This window comes from Chiloscyllium plagiosum, unplaced genomic scaffold (genome assembly GCF_037043375.1).
Source record: "Chiloscyllium plagiosum isolate Xiang-an unplaced genomic scaffold, Cpla_swu_hap1 HiC_scaffold_18, whole genome shotgun sequence".
Classification (NCBI taxonomy): Eukaryota; Metazoa; Chordata; class Chondrichthyes; order Orectolobiformes; family Hemiscylliidae; genus Chiloscyllium; species Chiloscyllium plagiosum.
In genome coordinates, this window is record NW_028270156.1 from 23,763,833 (window position 1) to 23,781,128 (window position 17,296).

At 42.5% G+C, this 17,296-nt stretch overlaps 1 protein-coding gene across 3 annotated transcripts in view; it reads right to left on the reverse strand.

Annotated features, from left to right (window-relative positions):
* chst1 (carbohydrate (keratan sulfate Gal-6) sulfotransferase 1) overlaps positions 1 to 17,296 on the reverse strand; it is a 54,013-nt gene that overhangs the window by 3,796 nt on the left and 32,921 nt on the right. Inside the window, exons 2-3 of one of the 3 annotated variants that reach the window (XM_087996337.1) lie at positions 8,789 to 10,165; positions 3,174 to 5,247 (exon numbers count right to left, since the gene is read on the reverse strand). In XM_087996337.1, the coding sequence (XP_087852463.1) occupies positions 8,808 to 10,145 (1,338 nt within the window). In that variant the 5' untranslated portion in view covers positions 10,146 to 10,165 and the 3' untranslated portion in view covers positions 3,174 to 5,247; positions 8,789 to 8,807. Of the gene's footprint in view, positions 1 to 3,173; positions 5,248 to 6,876; positions 10,166 to 17,296 lie in introns of those variants that run through there. The other 2 variants (XM_043705517.2, XM_087996336.1) reach the window with 2 other exon arrangements.

A 17,296-nucleotide genomic window follows, 5' to 3' on the forward strand; every position in this document is an offset into this window, starting at 1 on the left:
AGGAATTTACAAGAGCTTTGGGTGTGATAGATGGCAGTATTAGGGAGAAGAGCTGCAGATACAGTCCGATAGATGGGTTAACTCCAGGAAAGGTAGGAGAGGTGTGCAGGTAGTGCAGCAGTCTTCTGTGGCTATTGCCATTTCAAACAAGTGTACTGTTTTGGAAAATGTAGAGGATGATGGACTCTTAGAGGAATGTAGCACGAAAGACAAGTTTCTGCTATTGAGACTGGCTCTAATGTAATGAGGGGTACGTTGGGTTCCAAGTGATTGATTGTGATGGGGACTATTTAGTCAGAGGCACAGACAGACATTTCTGTGGCTGGCAGCAAAACATCAGAAATGGTGAAAAGCAGAATGCCTCCCTGGTGCCAGTATCAAGGATGTCTCGGAAGGTGCAGAATGTTCTCCGAGGGAGAGGGACCAGCAGGAGGTCATTGTACACATTGGAAGCAACAACTTAAGAAGGGAAGAGCTTGAGATTTTGGAGGGAAAATAGAGAAAATTAGGCAGGCATTTAAAAAGGAGGTCCTCAAGGTAGTAATATCTGGATTACTCCCGGTGTAAGGGTAGGACTAGGAGGATAGAGCAGATGAATGTGTGGCTGAGGAGCTAGTGATGTGAGAAAGGTTCACATTTTTGGATCATTGGAATCTCTTCTGGGGTCGAAGTGATGGATTGCACCTGAATTGGAAAGGGCCCAATATACCCGCAGGGAGATTTGCTAGAGTTGCTCAGGAGGATTTAAACTAGTAAGTGAGGTGGGACCCAGGGAGATAGTGAGCAAAGAGATCAATCTGAAACTGGTACAGTTGGGAAAAGGAGTGAGTCAAACAGTCAGAGCAGACAGGGACAAAGCAAATAACAAGGTAGGACTGAGAAGTTAAACTGCATTAAATTCAATTCAAGAGGCCTAAAGGGAAGGCAGATGAACTCAGGGCATGATTAGGAACATGGGACAGGGATATCATAGCAATTACAAAAATGTGGCTCGGGGATGGACAGGACTGGCAGTTTAGTGCTCCAGGATACAAATACTATGGGAATGATAGAAAGGGGGACAAGGGAGGAGGGGGAGTGGCGATTTTGATAAGGAATAGCATTACAGCTGTACTTCGGAAGGATATTCTTGGGAATACATCCAGAAAAGTTATTTTGGATGAAAATGAGAAATAAGAAATGAATGATCACCTTATTGGGATTGTATTTATCGACCCCCTAATAGTGGGAAATTGAGAAGCAAATTTGTAAGGAGATTTCAGTTATCTGTAAGAATAATAGGGTAGTTATGGTAGGGGATTTTAACTTTCCAAACATAGACCGAGACTGCCATAGTGTTAAGGGTTGAAAAGGAGAGGAATTTAAGTGCGTACAAGAAAATTTTCTGATTCAATATAAGGATGTACTTACTAGAGAAGGTGCAAAACTTTACATATCCTTGGGGAAATAAAGCAGGGCAGATGACTGAGATGTCAGCGGGGGAGCACTTTGGGGCCAACAACCATAATTCTATTAGTTTTAAAATTGTGATGGAAAAGGATAGACTGGATCTAAAAGTTGAAGTTCTAAATTGGAGGAAGGCTAATTTTGACTGTATTAGGCAAGAACTTTCCTCAAAAGCTGATTGGGGGCAGATGTTCGCACGTAAAGGTACAGCTGGAAAATGGGAAGCCTTCAAAAATTAGATGAGAGTCCGGAGATAGTATATTCCTGTTTGGGTGAAAGGAAAGGCTGCTAGGTGTAGGAAATTCTGGATGATTGGAAAAATTCAGGTTTTTTTTTAAAAAGGAAACATATTTCGCTGATCCTTGGATGCTGCCTGAACTACTGTGCTCTTCCAGCACCACTAATCCAGAATCTGGTTTCCAGCATCTGCAGTCATTGTTTTTACCTTATATATCAGGTACAAACAGGAGAGATCAAGAGAATGCTTTGAGTAGAAAGGCAGTAGGAGTATAGTTAAGAGGAAAGGGGACATGAGATAGGTTTGGCAAGTAGGGTTAAGGAAATTCTAAAGTATTTTTATAAATACATTAATGACAAAAGGGTAACTAGGGAGACAATAGGGCCCCTCAAAGGTCAGCAAGACAGTCTGTTGTGTGAAGCCACAGGAGATGGGGAGATACGAAATGTGTATTTTGCATCAGTGTTTACAGTGGAGACGAACATGGGAGATATAGAATGTGGGGAAATATATGGTGAAATATATGGTGACATTTTGAAAAATGTCCATATTACAGAGGAGGTGGTGCTGAATGTCTTGAAATACATAAAAGTGGATAAATCCCCAGGACCTGATCAGGTGTACCCTAGAACGCTGTAGGAGTCTAGGGAAGTGATTGCTGGGCCCCTTGCTGAGATATTTGTATCATCGATAGTCACAGGTGAGGTGCTGGAAGACTGGAGGTTGGCTAACGTGGTACCACTGAGGAATGAAAGGTGGTATGGAAAAGCCAGGGAACGAGAGACCTGTGAGCCTGGTATCGGTGGTGGGCAAATTGTTGGAAGGAACCCTGAAGGACAAGATTTACATGGATTTGGAAAGTCAAGGACTGATTAGCGATAGTCAACATGGCTTTGTGCGTGGGAAATCATGTGTCACAAACTTCATTGAGTTTTTTGAAGAAGTAACAAAGAGAATTGATAAGGACAGAGCAGTGCACATGATCTATGTGGACTTCAGTAAGGTGTTCGACAAGGTTCCCCCATGGGAAACTGGTTAGCAAGGTTAGATCTCATGGAATACAGGGAGAACTAGACATTTGGATACAGAACTGGCTTAAAGGTAAAAGATAGAGGGTGGTGGTAGAGGGTTGCTTTTTAGACTGGAGGCCTGTAACCAGTGGAATGCTACAAGGATCAGTGTTGGGTCCACTACTTTTTGTCATTTATATAATGATTTAGACGTGAACATAGGAGGTCCAGTCAGTAAGTTTGCAGATGACACCAAAATTGGAGGTGTAGGCTTAGGAATGGCAGATGGAGTTTAAGTTAGATAAATGCGAGGTGCTGTATTTTGGGAAAGCAAATCTTGGAAGGACTTATACACTTAATGGTAAGGTCCTGGGGAGTGTTGCTGAACAAAGAAACCTTGGAGTGCAGGTTCATAGCTACTTGAAAGTAGAGTCGCAGGTAGATAGGATAGTGAAGAAGGCATTTGGTATGCTTTCCTTTGTTGTTCAGAGTATTGAGTACAGGAGTTGGGAGGTCATGCTGCGGCTGTAGAGGATGCTGGTGAGACCACTTTTGGAATATTGCATGCAGTTCTGGTCTCCTTCCTATTGGAAGGATGTTGTGAAACTTGAAAGGGTTCAAAAAAGAATTACAAGGATGTAGCTGGGGTAAAGGATTTGAGATATAGGGAGAGGCTGAATAGACTGGGGCTTTTTTCCCTGGAGCGTCTGAGGCGGAAGGGTGACCTTATAGACTTTTATAAAATCATGAGGGTCAGTTAGACTCGAAACGTCAGCTCTTTTCTCTCCTTTCAAATGCTGCCAGATCTGCTGAGATTTTCCAGCATTTTCTCTTTTGGTTTCAATTGTTTTAAGTATTGAAAATGCAGTTTGTTTTAATGCTGACCAAGTATCAAGTCCTCAGGATTTCCATAGACATGTTTTTAATAATATTTTGTTTTTCACAGACAGAGTAGACTTGGTTTATTAAAAAGCAGAAGTTTGATTATCACAGTGTGAAATTTGTAACATAACCAGAAACATTGTTTCTTTTGCATTGATGGTCATTAAATTGTCTGTACCTTAATTGCTAAATTAATTTTATTTTATTTTATTCATTTTATTTACCTTTTATTATATTTTTTTCACTGTTCTGTACCTCGTTTCTTGATTGTCTCTCTTTCTCTCACTCCCCACTCTCTCATCACCTTTTTCCTCTCCTCTTCCCCTAGTATAAATATCTCCCTATTTCTCCCTTTTTTTAGCTTTGACAAAGGGTCAGTTAGACTCGAAACGTCAGCTCTTTCCTCTCCTTACAGATGCTGCCAGACCTGCTGAGATTTTCCAGCATTTTCTCTTTTGGTTTCAGATTCCAGCATCTGCAGTAATTTGCTTTTATCCACTTAAAACAATTGGTCTGAAACACTCAGCCAGCTTTCTACCACAGGCATATTACATTTTCATTACACATACTGTAAGCATGATAATTTGTTCTACTTACTGATCTCAATTGTCTGTTGATTCCCTTTGAGTTTATTTTCAGTCCTTTTTAACTTTACCATTTTCATTTCATCCTTTACAAAGGTTGCATTTTAGTGATCATTTATATTACACTTGAATTTCTGTTCTCAATGTAACCAATAAAGGACCATTCATGATATTTAATGAACCATAGTTTCAAGGAGTTTATTTTTCAATAAATCTGAATGGATTTTTGTGCTGTCTTCATTTAGTTTTATTCACTTTTACATGAATCTGTATATTTCCTGTTGTTATACTTTGAATTTTAAATATTAACAGATATAAAAATAAGATGCATGCTACAGAACAGAGAATATACATTTGGAAGTCAGACATGTTCCTGAATGAGAGAAAGTGAGGCATGCAGATGCTGGAGATCAGAGTTGAGTGTGTGGTGCTGGAAAAGCACAGCAGGTCAGGCAACATCCAAGGAGCAGGAGAATAGACATTTCGAGCATAAGCCCTTCCTGATGAAGGGCTTATGCTTGAAACATCAATTCTCCTACTCCTCAGATGCTGCCTGACCTTGTGCTTTTCAAGCACCAAACTCTCGACTATGTTACTTAATGAACTGATTTAGTATGTAATTTGGAACTATGAGTAAAACTTCAATTACAGTTTAATCATTCAACTTTGAAACAAAACAATGTCAGCAAGGAAAAGAGCTGAAGTACTATTTCTTAAAGTGTGTTTCTCCAGTGTGAGCATTCATAATCACCCTTGAGAAGATGATGGAGAGCCAACATGCTGCATCACTGCAGTTCTAGAGGTATAGGTGTAATTGTCGTGCTGGTAGGGAGGGAGTTCCAGAAAGTTAACTACTTGTAAAACATACCCACAAGCAACAAAAAAAAACAAAATATTGAGGGGAAAAAAAGGGGAATTCTTGTGAAATGACAAGAGTCTTTCATGAATTGCTTTTAAAAGGATTTTATGATCTGAGATATACCTTGCACCTTTTTTCCTATAATTCTGTTTCTAATTTCAAAGATAGGAGTCAACTTCTCTTTGAGAAAGGTTTGACAACTCCTGGCCCCAAATACTGATCCATTCTCTGTAAAAGAATAAAGACAGTATCCATTTTAGTTTTGAAATCTTGTCTTTTAGACTAGCTTTTTCGAAATGCCAAAAGTGTACCTGGTTCACCACTGATTGTTAAATAATTAGAACTATTGTTTTCAAAGGAAATGCAAAATACTACATATACTGAAAATCTGAAGTTGTAACAGAAATTGCTGGTTACATAACGGATTAGGCAACTCGAGTGGGGAGAGAAGCATTATTTCAGCACAATGACCTTCCATCTATTCGAGCCTAGTTAACAAACGTTAAGTTGGCAGCAATGGCTGAAAAATTAGAGGTTGATTTGAAAGTAGGGTTTAAAAAGACACTTATTATTTGAAATAAAACAGAACTATGGACAGTGGAGATCTGAAACACACAAAAGCAGAAATTGCTGGTGAAACTGAGCAACTCTGACAGCATCTGTGGAAAGAAAACAGCTAACATTTCAAGTCCAGTGACCCTTCTTCAGAACAGGTGATTATTGAAGTACTGTTTCAGCATTTAAACGCCGGGGAGAAAATCAGTCACCTTGAAGTACACAAGTTTAGCTACTTAAGACTTCTATAAGGATCAGATTGGGGTTGGAAAAGCAAAAGTTTGAATTCATGGAAGAAATTGAAAAAGAAACTGAATTGTTGCATTTTGATACTGTTGTGAAAATAATTATTATTACATTGATGCTTAATATTATTGGGGTGAGAATGTGGGATTTTTCAAGATGGCTGTGTTTTAAAATTTGAATGCTCTGGTTTAAGTGAGATTTACTGATCTCTAGCTCAGAAACAGGTTGTGTGGTATGACTGTCAGACAGAAGAAATCCAAACTGAAACCTATTTAAAAATATCAAGCAATAGTTTTCTCATCTTCACATTGTAAAAGGACAGCTGCTTTTGAGAGACTTGGGTAAAGACAGCCAAAATCTCTGTGACAATCTAATTAAGGGAATAGAATTAGCAGGACCTTTGGAGATTGAAGGAACTTGCATTGCCTTTAGGTAGGCCTTGCTTGGGAGGTGGTGGTGGTGGTGGGGATTAGTTGGATGTAAGAGATTGAGTCTGAGTGAATCAACTTTTGAATGTTCCTTGTCATTCGAGTTCAACTGGGACAACACTACCATTATAGGACAAGCCAAACAGAGAACAGCCAGGGAATTCCTAGAGGCATGGCACTCGTCCACAGATTCAATCAATAAGCACATCGACCTGGACCTAATATACCGTCCACTGCAATGGACAGCTGGAACTGACAACCGGAAGCGGCAGAGACAAACCACTACAAATGCCTGAGGAAACATCACAGATGCGCTTCACAGGAGGCTCTCAAGCACTGAGGATGTCACCTAGACAGGGGACGAAACGTCTGCAACACAGATTCCCAGCTCGGCAAACAGAACCACAACAACGAGCACCCGAGCTACAAATCTTCTCACAAACTTTGCCTTAGTAAATGCTAAAAAAAAATTTTCTTTTTGTTCAATGGATTACTTAATTGTTTAAGTAGTATTTGATCTATGCTGGTGTTTAGGTTATTACAGTAAAAAGTGTTAAAACATGAAATCTTGTCCCTCAGTTCATTTCTTTCAATAATTAGGAAGTTAAATTTGCAAATTTAAAAGTCATAACATTGCACAAGTTTTATAGAAAATGCAGTATACACAATACAAGCAATTGTACATCACGTATATTTACTTGAGCACCATTCAAAAACATAGGAAGTAAAGCACAATCAAAATAATCATTTGGACAATGCTTTTCGTACCACCATTTTACTAACAAACTGACAAAAAGGTTAAGTTCATGGGTATAAGCCATGCGAATATGTTTTGAGATCACATACCCAATGACTATCTATTACTAATTTTTGTATTTACTCATCAGAAATGTAACTAGCCATATCTGGATTCCCAATTAACTACATTTGGCTTACTGGACAACACTTGTTTGATTTTTTTTTGTGTGTCCATTTTGTAGTGGTTCTTTTCACAACAGGCTGCTTGAACTAAATGCCTTAAACACAAACAAATGCATGTTTTGGCACTGAATCTTGGGAGCTCTGTCATTTATGCAGAACATTAAAACCCACAAGACAGCCTCAGGGCAGACAAAATGCATAATTGAGCAATTTGCATGAGTATGAAAAATACTTCAATACAGAAATGTTGGTTCCTTTTTAAGATCTTTTGACATTTTAGAAAGAAACAGTGCATTTAAAAATATTCAGTTTTTTTATAAACATTTTCATTCACATTAAAATATATTTTGTTTGGGATGTTTTGAAAATGTTTTTGACCCTCCACTTCTGCCAACCAGCTATTCTGAAAGCTTGTGGAACAAAAGGATTCATTCTGTCAGGGAGGGTTATTTGAGAATTTGTAATTTAGTTTGGGGTCTCCAACTCTCCAGGATTTACCCAGAGTGTCCACAACACTATTCTGAGCAAGTCCTGGACAAAATCATTGGTGTTGAAGATAAATAGCCCTCATTTTAAAAATAGTCTTTGAGTAGTTATTAGGTATAAATGTATTGAAGACTGACAGTCAAGAATCATTTCTTCCAGAAAGGAAGAATAACAAATTTTGATTGGTGAGTGAATCTAGATCGAAGAGGAAAAGTCAAGAAAGTAAAGTGGAGGATTATCAGATCATCACTGATCCCACTGAGTGGCAGAATAGACATAGAGTCTTAGAGATGTACAGCACAGAAACAGACCCTTCGGTCCAACTTGTCCATGCTCACCAAATATCCTAACCTAATCTAGTCCCATTTGCCAGCATGTGGTCCATATCCCTCCAAGTTTTTCCTATTCATATACCCATCCAGATGCCTTACAAATGTTGTAATTGTAGTGGCCTGCACCACTTCCTCTCGCAGTTCATTCCATAGATGCATTCTGCATGAAGAAGTTGCCCCTTAGATCCCTTTTAAAGTTTTCCCCTCTCAGATGGGTGACCTGCTTCAGCTCCTACATCTTGTTAATGGTGTTAAGGTTTTATTTTGTCTTCTGGTAAAGGGAGTCACTGGCTAGGCCAGTATTTATTACCCATCCCTAACTAGCCAGAGAACAGTTAAGAGTCAACCACATTGTTGTGGATCTGTAGTCACATGTAGGCCAGGCCACGTAAGAATAGCCTTACCTTCCCTAAAAGGCATTAGTGAACCAGATGTTTCTTGTCCAGCAATGAATTAATGTTCATCTTTTGTAACTTAATGCTAGATTTTTTTGATGAATTCAAATTACAGCATGGGCTGTGATGGGGTTTGAACCTTGGTCCCCAGAGCATTACCTGGGTCTCTGGGTTAACAGTCCAATGATAAACTGGACGATTGAGGAAGGGGCAAGTGGTTATTCCAATTAAAAGTATTTATTTTCAGTACAGATTCCAGCATCTGCAGCAATTTGCTCCCACGTCTCTAGAGAGAGTTGGCAACCCTAATGTTTGTGCGCGCGTTTTCGAGGAAAAAAAGGGTTGCAAAGTAAAATTCAACCATTTAAAAACACTTTTTTTTTCATATCAAAAATATATCACTCACTGGCACGAACTATTTACAATTACAAAAAAGGCAGAAAGGTCCTGTCCTCGGCGAGGCTGACGGACGTGTTCCTCAGCTCCTCGGGCGAGTTGACGAGCCTGTAGCCCAGCTGGGCCAGGGTCAGGTTGCACAGGCTCTGCACCAGCTCCACCATGTCGTAGCTGAGCCTGAACCTCCAGCCCTCGGCCGTGGCCGCCGAGTCCCGCACCGTGGCGAACTTGTGGTTCCCCGACGCTCCGGGCCCGCGCGTGTTGCGGACGATCCAGCGCCGCACGTTGGTATCCATGGCGACGCCCAGGAAGCGGTACATCTCGCGCGTCTTCCGCTCGGGCTCGCGAGCCAGGTCCTCGTAACGGACCAACATGTAACGGCCCTTGAGCCAGCCGGGCCGGTCCAGGCCGGTCCCCACCGACTGCAGGAAGTCCTGGCAGGTGGCGCTCAGGTGCGACGCGTCCAGGTTGTAAGGCCTGCGCCCGCTGTTGCGCCAGATTTTCCAGGCGCGGAAACTGTCCGGGAAGGTGTCGATGCGGGACGACAGGATGCCGCGGGGGTCGCGCACCAGCTGGATGACCTTGAGGTTGAGGCGCGGGTCTTCCACCAGCGCCCGCAGGTCGCCGATGGCGGGGATCCGCACCGTCTTGATGGCGACGTGAGGCCGCAGGATGCAAGCCCGCGAGGCCTCGGTCAGATTCAGGGCCCCGCACCGCCGCACGCACTCGCCTTCCTCCCAGCGCTCGGATGGAGGGCCTTCCCCGTCGTCCTCTCCGTCTGTCGCCCGCACCCCCGGCCCGGGCGGAGGCCTCGGCGTCCAGGTGACCGGGGCGCAGACAGGCGGCGAGCACAGCGCTTTGCTGGCCCCCCGGCGGAACAGCCGCTGGGTCCGGTGCTGCTCCGGAGCCGGTTTGATGTAAGCCTCCAACTCGTGGAGTCGGCACTCGAAGAGGCCCCGCAGCAGGTCGCGGTAGGCGCCGAGCAACAAGCGGCGGCCCGCGGCCGAGGTGGAGGACGAGGGCTTGCCCCTGGAGCCGCCTCCTGCGGCTCCCAGCGTGGTCTGTACATGGTAGAGCGGCTCGAACAGGTAGAAGATGTCCGAGTGCTGGTTCAGTAGCTGCCCGATGAAGGACGAGCCGCTCCGGGTGGTGGCCAGGATCAGGATGTGGCTGACTGCCCGGCGCTGGGGTTCGCAGGAGGCACTCGGACCCGGACCACAGCCTGTGTGCTTGGGCACCCGGCAGATGGTGAACGGCTTAGCGATAAACGTCCGGATGGCTGTGTACTGAATGGTCAGTGAGGCTACGACCAGCAGCAGCACCGCTTTCCAGGAACACTCCATGGCCCTAAACCTGTGGCCGGTCATTCAGTGCCTTGTGCTGTACCCTGCAAGAATATAAAACCCAAAAGGACATCAGTCATTCAATTCAGTATCACCCTTTCTTTCCACACACTGAAATCTTATTTCTCCCCTTTTGTTTGGTTGAATGTAGGAACCGTACTGTGGCATTCATCTGCAACCCCTATCCTGCCATTCCATCAGATCATGAATGACCAATCCAGATACATTCTCTGTAGAGTTTGATTTGAAATGTTAATACACTTCTCTGGAGCAAATGGGTTACAGGGGTTGTAGAATGCTCTTCGGAGGGTCAGTGTAGACTCGGTGGGCTGAATGGCTTGCTTCCATGGCTGTAGAGGTTCTATGATTGAACCCAATCCTTCTAACCCAGAGATATTGCCACTGTAAGACAGCTATATGTGTCTAAATTGGAGCACTAGCTATTTCTTATCAGCTTGCTCACAGACCTTAGTCTCTGGAGAAGGTAGAGACTTGGTTTTGGGTGTACTATCCCAAAGTTAGATATTGCCAATGTGCCACAAGAGCCCTGTGACTGATTTTCTCTCCAATTGTTTCAAATCCCTGTATAGCTGTAGCTGTTAAAAATAAGCCATCGTCTTGGTCTTTAAATGCAATTAAGTAACTTGTCCTGTAAACATTCAGCTTTTCAAAACAGCAAGCTGCACATAGATTAATTAGGTTCCTATGAAGGGTTTAATACTCGACAGCTAAACTCGTCTGTCTTGTCTACAGATGATGACTGGCCTGCTGTGTGCTCACAATGTATGCTTTTTCAGGATTCCAGTATCTGAAGCTATTTCAAAGTTTATTTTTGGAAATAGAAAAACAAAACTTGGGCAAAATTTTTACTGATTACAATTTCCCAGTTTTGAAGTATCAGTCTGCTTTAAAGTTGTAATATTTGGCCAAGTTTTCTGGAAATGTAACATTAAGTTCACAACTACGTTGTCATTAATGCACAGGTTGGCAACAGGTTCATAGAGTCACACAATCCAACTCCTCCATGCCAACCAAGTTTCCCAAACTAAACTAGCCCCCCTTGCTTGCATTTGGCCCATATCTCTCTAAACCTTTCCTATTCATGTACCTATCCAAATGTCTTTTAAGGGTTGACTATATTATGGACTAGGCCAGACCACTCAAAACATCCTTAAGCAGGCAGGCCCAGCCCATAACTTTGCAATTTGTTTTGGTAAGTGTACAGTGAAAATTATCTGGAGTATGATAGCTCGGTTGACTACTACATTTTAAAACAGACAAAAGATTCACAAATTTACACAATGAAACACAAAGAACTGAATAAAGAACTCCTACAGAACTCAACCTATCCAACTAGACTTAATTATGCTGTTCTGAATATACACAACAGTCCCACAAACAAACTCCCTTTAAAAACCAGTATAAATAGAACGCATGCTTACAGGTTGAAGTTGAAGGGCAGAAAGAGAGAGAGTTTTCATACAGCTCCCTGTTGAACTTCCCAGTTCAAGAATGAACTAAAACTGCTCAGCTCAGTTAGCTAGAGAGCTGACCACTCTCCTTTCTTTATACAGATCACTTCTAAAACATGACCACTTTGGCCTGAAGTCTCATCTGTTTACATATAAACAAAAGGCCTCTCAAAATCCTTCTCATCTTTGTACCAAACTAGACTGATCAGAGCCTGGCCTGGTTTATTTCCCCTCTGAGAAAAATCAAGGACAGAGTCTCCTTGAGCCAAGGAACAGCTTTTCAGGAAAAAAGGGACTAGCTTTGTGATAACTTCCACGTCCTCTAGCAGTTCATTCCACACATAAGCTACCCTGTGTGGAAAAAGTTGCCCCTTAGATGCCTTTTAAATATTTCTCCTCTCACCTTAAAAATTTACCCCCTTCGTTTGAACTCTCCCATCCTAGGGAAAAGACCTTTGCTGGTCACTTTTTCTGTGCACGTCATGACTTTATAAGCCTCTGTAAGTTCATCCCTCAGCCTCCTATGCTCCAGTGAAAGCAGTCCCAGCCAATGTAGCCTCTTCTTATAACTCAAACCCTTCAGTCCCGGCAACATCCTGGTAAATGGATGTAGGTTTGCTCCCTCAGCTGGAAGGTTCATCTTCAGACGTTTTGTCACCATACTAGGTAACATCTTCATTGAGCCTCTGGACAAAGCTTCGTCTGGAGGCTCACTGAAGATGTTACCTAGTATGGTGATGAAACGTCTGAAAATGAACCTTCCAGCTAGGTGAGCAAACCTATATCCAGAACATCAACCTGAGCTACAAACTTTCTCAAAACCCGTTAATCCTGGTAAATCTTTTCTGAATCCTCTCTAATTTAATATCCTTCCTATATAGGGTGACCAGAACTACACACAGTACTCCAAAAGTGGCCTTATCAACAACCTGTAGAACCTCAATATGACACCTCAACTTCAATACTCAATGATTTGAGTAATGAAGTCATGCAAACTAAAAGCCTTCTTAACCACCCTGTGTACCTGTAATGTAACTTTCAAAGAACTACATACCTGAACCCCTAGGTCTCTTGTGTTCGACAATGCTATCCAGGGCCCTATCATTAACTGTATAAGTCCTGCCTTTGTTTGTTTTATCAAAATGCATACCCCATTTATCTAAATTAAATTCCGTGTACTATTCCTCAGCCCATTGGCCCAATTGATCAAAATCCCTTTGCGATCTTAGATAACCTTCTTCACTGTTGACTATACCACCAATTTTGGTGTTGTCCGCAAACTTACTAACCGTGCCTCGTAAATTCTCATCTAAGTTGTTTATATAAATTACAAACAAAAGGACCCAGTACCGATCCCTGTGAAACACCGCCTCCAGTCCGAAAAACAACCCTCCATCACCACCCTCTGTCTCTTCCCGTCAAGCCAATTTTGTATCCAATTAGCAAGCTCTCCCTGAATCCCATATGATCTAACTTTACTAATTAGTCTATCATGCAGACTTTTGTCAAAGTCTTTACTTAAGTCCATGTACACAACTATTGCTCTGCCCTCATCAAGCGTTTTGGTTACATCCTCAAAAAACTCAATCAAATTTGTGAGAAATAATTTCCCACACACAAAACCATGCTGACTATCTCTAATTAGTCCCTGCCTCTCCAAATGCATGTAAATCTTATCTCTCAGAATTCCCTCCAACAACTTACCCATCACTGATGTAAAATTCAAAGGTCTGTAGTTCCTAGTCTTTCTCTTACAGCCTTTCTTGAATAAAGACACCACATTAGCCAACCTCCAGTCCTCTAGCACCTTACCTGTAGTGGCTGTAGATGCTACAAACATATCCGCTTGGAGCCTCATAATTTCTTCCCTAACCTCCCACAATATCCTGAGATATGTTTGGTAAGATCCCAGAGTCTTTTCCACCTTTATGTTTTTTTTAAAGACCTCCAGCACTTTCTCTTCTGTAATATGGATTGTTTTCAAGACATCAATATTTATTCTCCTGAGTTCCCTCGCCTCCATTTCTTTGATTCCAATTAATACACAGTATCGCAAAGTAGACACTGTACATGGACTAAGAGTTTCTGGGACTTTCTGCTCAATTGTGCATCAATGCCAGCATGCAGAGCCAATTCATTTTTTCAGACATGTTTGATACAATTTTTGTTTTAGATTTTGTTGGTACAGATTACAAAAAATGTGACATGGATTTCCCCTTTTCAAATGTCAGTTTGAATCTGGAACTGTCAGTAAAATCACAAAGCATGCAGTAGCAGTGATTCCAGAAACCATGGCAAGGCCCAATCACATTGAAATGTCATCATAGTTGGCAAATAGGGAAATATGTAGTTGAAAATTTACATATACTTCTTTCAACAACATGAAACATTTTTAAAGTTACCTAAATAAGAATAAATATAACAGTAGAAGTTCCTGTTGACTTAGTGATTTCTAATTAATTGAAATCTGGGAGATCTCCCAGAATACACCCATAGCGTTGTCAGGGAAGGAATTAAAGGATTTTAATCCAGTGACATTGAACTAAGGAACAACAAGGTAGTTCCAACACTGAATTGTGTGTGACTTAGAGGAAGACTTGAAGTTTGAGTTCCCAAAAGCTATGCCGTCATCTTTCTAGGTGTTGGTTTCCATCAGACTTCTAATATTTGCAATTTTTGTACTCATTGACTAAATATGCATCAAATTTGGCATTCAAACACTTGATTTCACAGGTTGCAATCTTCCAAGGCCACAATACCATATTGTAGTCATGTTAGATGAAGAGTGGTGGGAGGATCTGCTTGTGCAGCACAAACTCTGACACAGCTGTTAGATTATGTGATTTATTGTAAGTAAAAGAATACAAGAAATGTGAGCAGCAATAGACTCTGCCATTCAGTATGATCTTGACTGATCTTGGGCTTCAACTCCACTGTCCTACCTGCTTCATATATCCCTTGATTATCTGAGAGAGTAAAAATCTCTCAACAGTCCTGTTCTGATCACCCAGTTATAGAAAGGATATTATTAAGTTGGAGAGGGTTCAGAAGAAAGGCTGGGACTTTTTTCACTGCATTGTGGAGGTTGAGAGGTGACCTTACAGAGCATTATAAAATCATGAGGGGTATCCATAGGGTTAATGATAGGTATATTTTTCCCTAGGATGGGGGATTTCAAGACTAGGGGTCAAAATTTTAAGATGAGAGAGATTTAAAAAAATGAGGTGCAAATGTTTTATACAGAATGAACTTCCTGAGGAAGTGGATGTGGGCACAATTACAACGTTTAAAAGACACTTGGATGAGTACATGAATAGAGAAAGTTTGAAGGGAAATGGGCCAGGAGCAGATAGATAGGAATACTTTAGATTGGGATTATGTTCAGTATGCATTGGCGTCACCTCGTGCTCCTGCGAGGAAGTTGAGCAATTCATCAACTTCACCAACACATTCCACCCTGACCTTAAATTTACCTGGACCATCTCTGACACCTTCCTCCCCTTCCTGGACATCTCCTCTCCATTAATGACGACCGACTTGACACCGACATTTTTTACAAACCCACCGACTCCCACAGCTACCTGGATTACACCTCTTCCCACCCTACTTCCAGCAAAAATGCCATCCCGTATTCCCAATTCCTCCGCCTCCGCCGTATCTGCTCCCAGGAGGACCAGTTCCACCACAGAACATCAGTGGCTTCCTTCTTTAGAGACCGCAATTTCCCTCCCCAGTTTTAAGATGCCCTCCAACGCATCTCGTCCACATCCCGCACCTCGGCCCTTAGACCTCACCCCTCCAACCGTAACAAGGACAGAACGCCCCTGGTGCTCACCTTCCACCCTACCAACTTTGCATAAACCAAATCATCTGCCGACATTTCCGCCACCTCCAAATGGACCCCATCACCAGGGATATAGTTCCTTCCCCACCCCTTTCCACTTTCCGCAAAGACCGTTCCCTCCGTGATTACCTGGTCAGGTCCACGCCGCCCCAACAACCCACCCTCCTGTCCTGGCACCTTCCCCTGCCACCGCAGGAATTGCAAAACCTGCACCCACACCTCCTCCCTCACCTCCACCCAAAGCCATAAAGGAGACTTCCACATCCATTAAAGTTTTACCTGCACATCCACCAATATCATTTATTGTATCCGTTGCTCCTGATGCGGTCTCCTCTACATTGGGGAGACTGGATGCCTCCTAGTAGAGCGCTTTAGGGAACATCTCTGGGACACCTGCACCAATCAACCACACCGCCCCATGGCCCAACATTTCAACTCCCCCTCCCACTCTGCCGAGGACATGGAGGTCCTGGGCCTTCTCCACCGCCGCTCCCTCCACCGCCTGAAGGAAGAATGCCTCATCTTCTGCCTCGGAACACTTCAACCCCAGGGCATCAATGTGGATTTCAACAGTTTCCTCATTTCCCCTTCCCCCACCTCACCCCAGTTCCAAACTTTCAGCTCAGTACTGTCCCCATGACTTGTCCTACCTGCCTATCTTCTTTTCCATCTATCCACTCCACCCTCCTCTCTGATCTATCACCTTCATCCCACCCCCATCCACCCATTGAACTCTTTGCTGCCTTCCCCCACCATCCTCCCTGACCTATCAACTTGATCCCCTCCCCCACTCACCTATTGTACTCTATGCTACTTTCTCCCCACCCCCACCCTCCTCTCATTTATTTCTCCACCCTTCAGGCACTCTGCCTGTATTCCTGATGAAGGGCTTTTGCCCGAAACGTCAATTTTACTGCTCCTCGGATGCTGCCTGAACTGCTGTGCTTTTCTTGCACCACTAATCCAGAATTATGTTCAGTATGGACTGGTTGGACCGAGTGCTGGATCACTCCAAAACTCGCTGAAGTAGAGAACTCTGAATATTCACAATCCCTTGAGTGAAGAAATATTCTCATCTAAGTCCTAAATTAATGACCCCATCTCTTGAGAGAGTATCCACAGCCAAGAGATACGAGCTAACAAGGTCCAGTGTCTACTCTGCAAAGCTCCTTCAGAACCTTGTGTTTTCAATTAGATCACTTATGATTCTTCTCAACTCTGGAGAATTTTGCAGAATCAATTTTATGCACAGAAGGAGGCCATTTGGCACATCATGTCTGTGGCAGTTCTGTAATCTAGTGCTAATCATCTGCCTTTTCCTCATAACTATGCATACCATTTCTATCCAAATAATCATCCAATGCCGTATTGACTACCTCAATTGAACCTTCTGTACACACATTTCTGGGCAGTGCGTTGCTTACCCTAACTACTTGATGTGTTAAAATCACACAACACCAGATTATAGTCCAATAGGTTTATTTGGAAACACAAGCTTTTGGAGTGCCGCTCCTTCATCAGGTGATTGTGGAATATAAGATCGTGATCACAGAATTTACAGAAAAAGGAGTCCAATGTCATGGAGATACATTAAACAATTTTAGATTAAATCTTTCATCTTTTAAAATTGGATATGCTGGTTTCTGTTCTTTGATATGTAATTCCCAGATCTTCTTTTAACTTACATTCTCAAGATAGTTCAGTTTTTCTAACAATAGGTGTGAAGTCTGTCTGTGTCCCAATGTTTAGTCAGACTGACAAGCCCTCTGATGCAGTTTTTGAGCAAAATAAAATGCAATTCTGCAAAAACAAATTCACCCCATAAACTTATATGTGTGTGTGTGCGTGTATACGTGTGT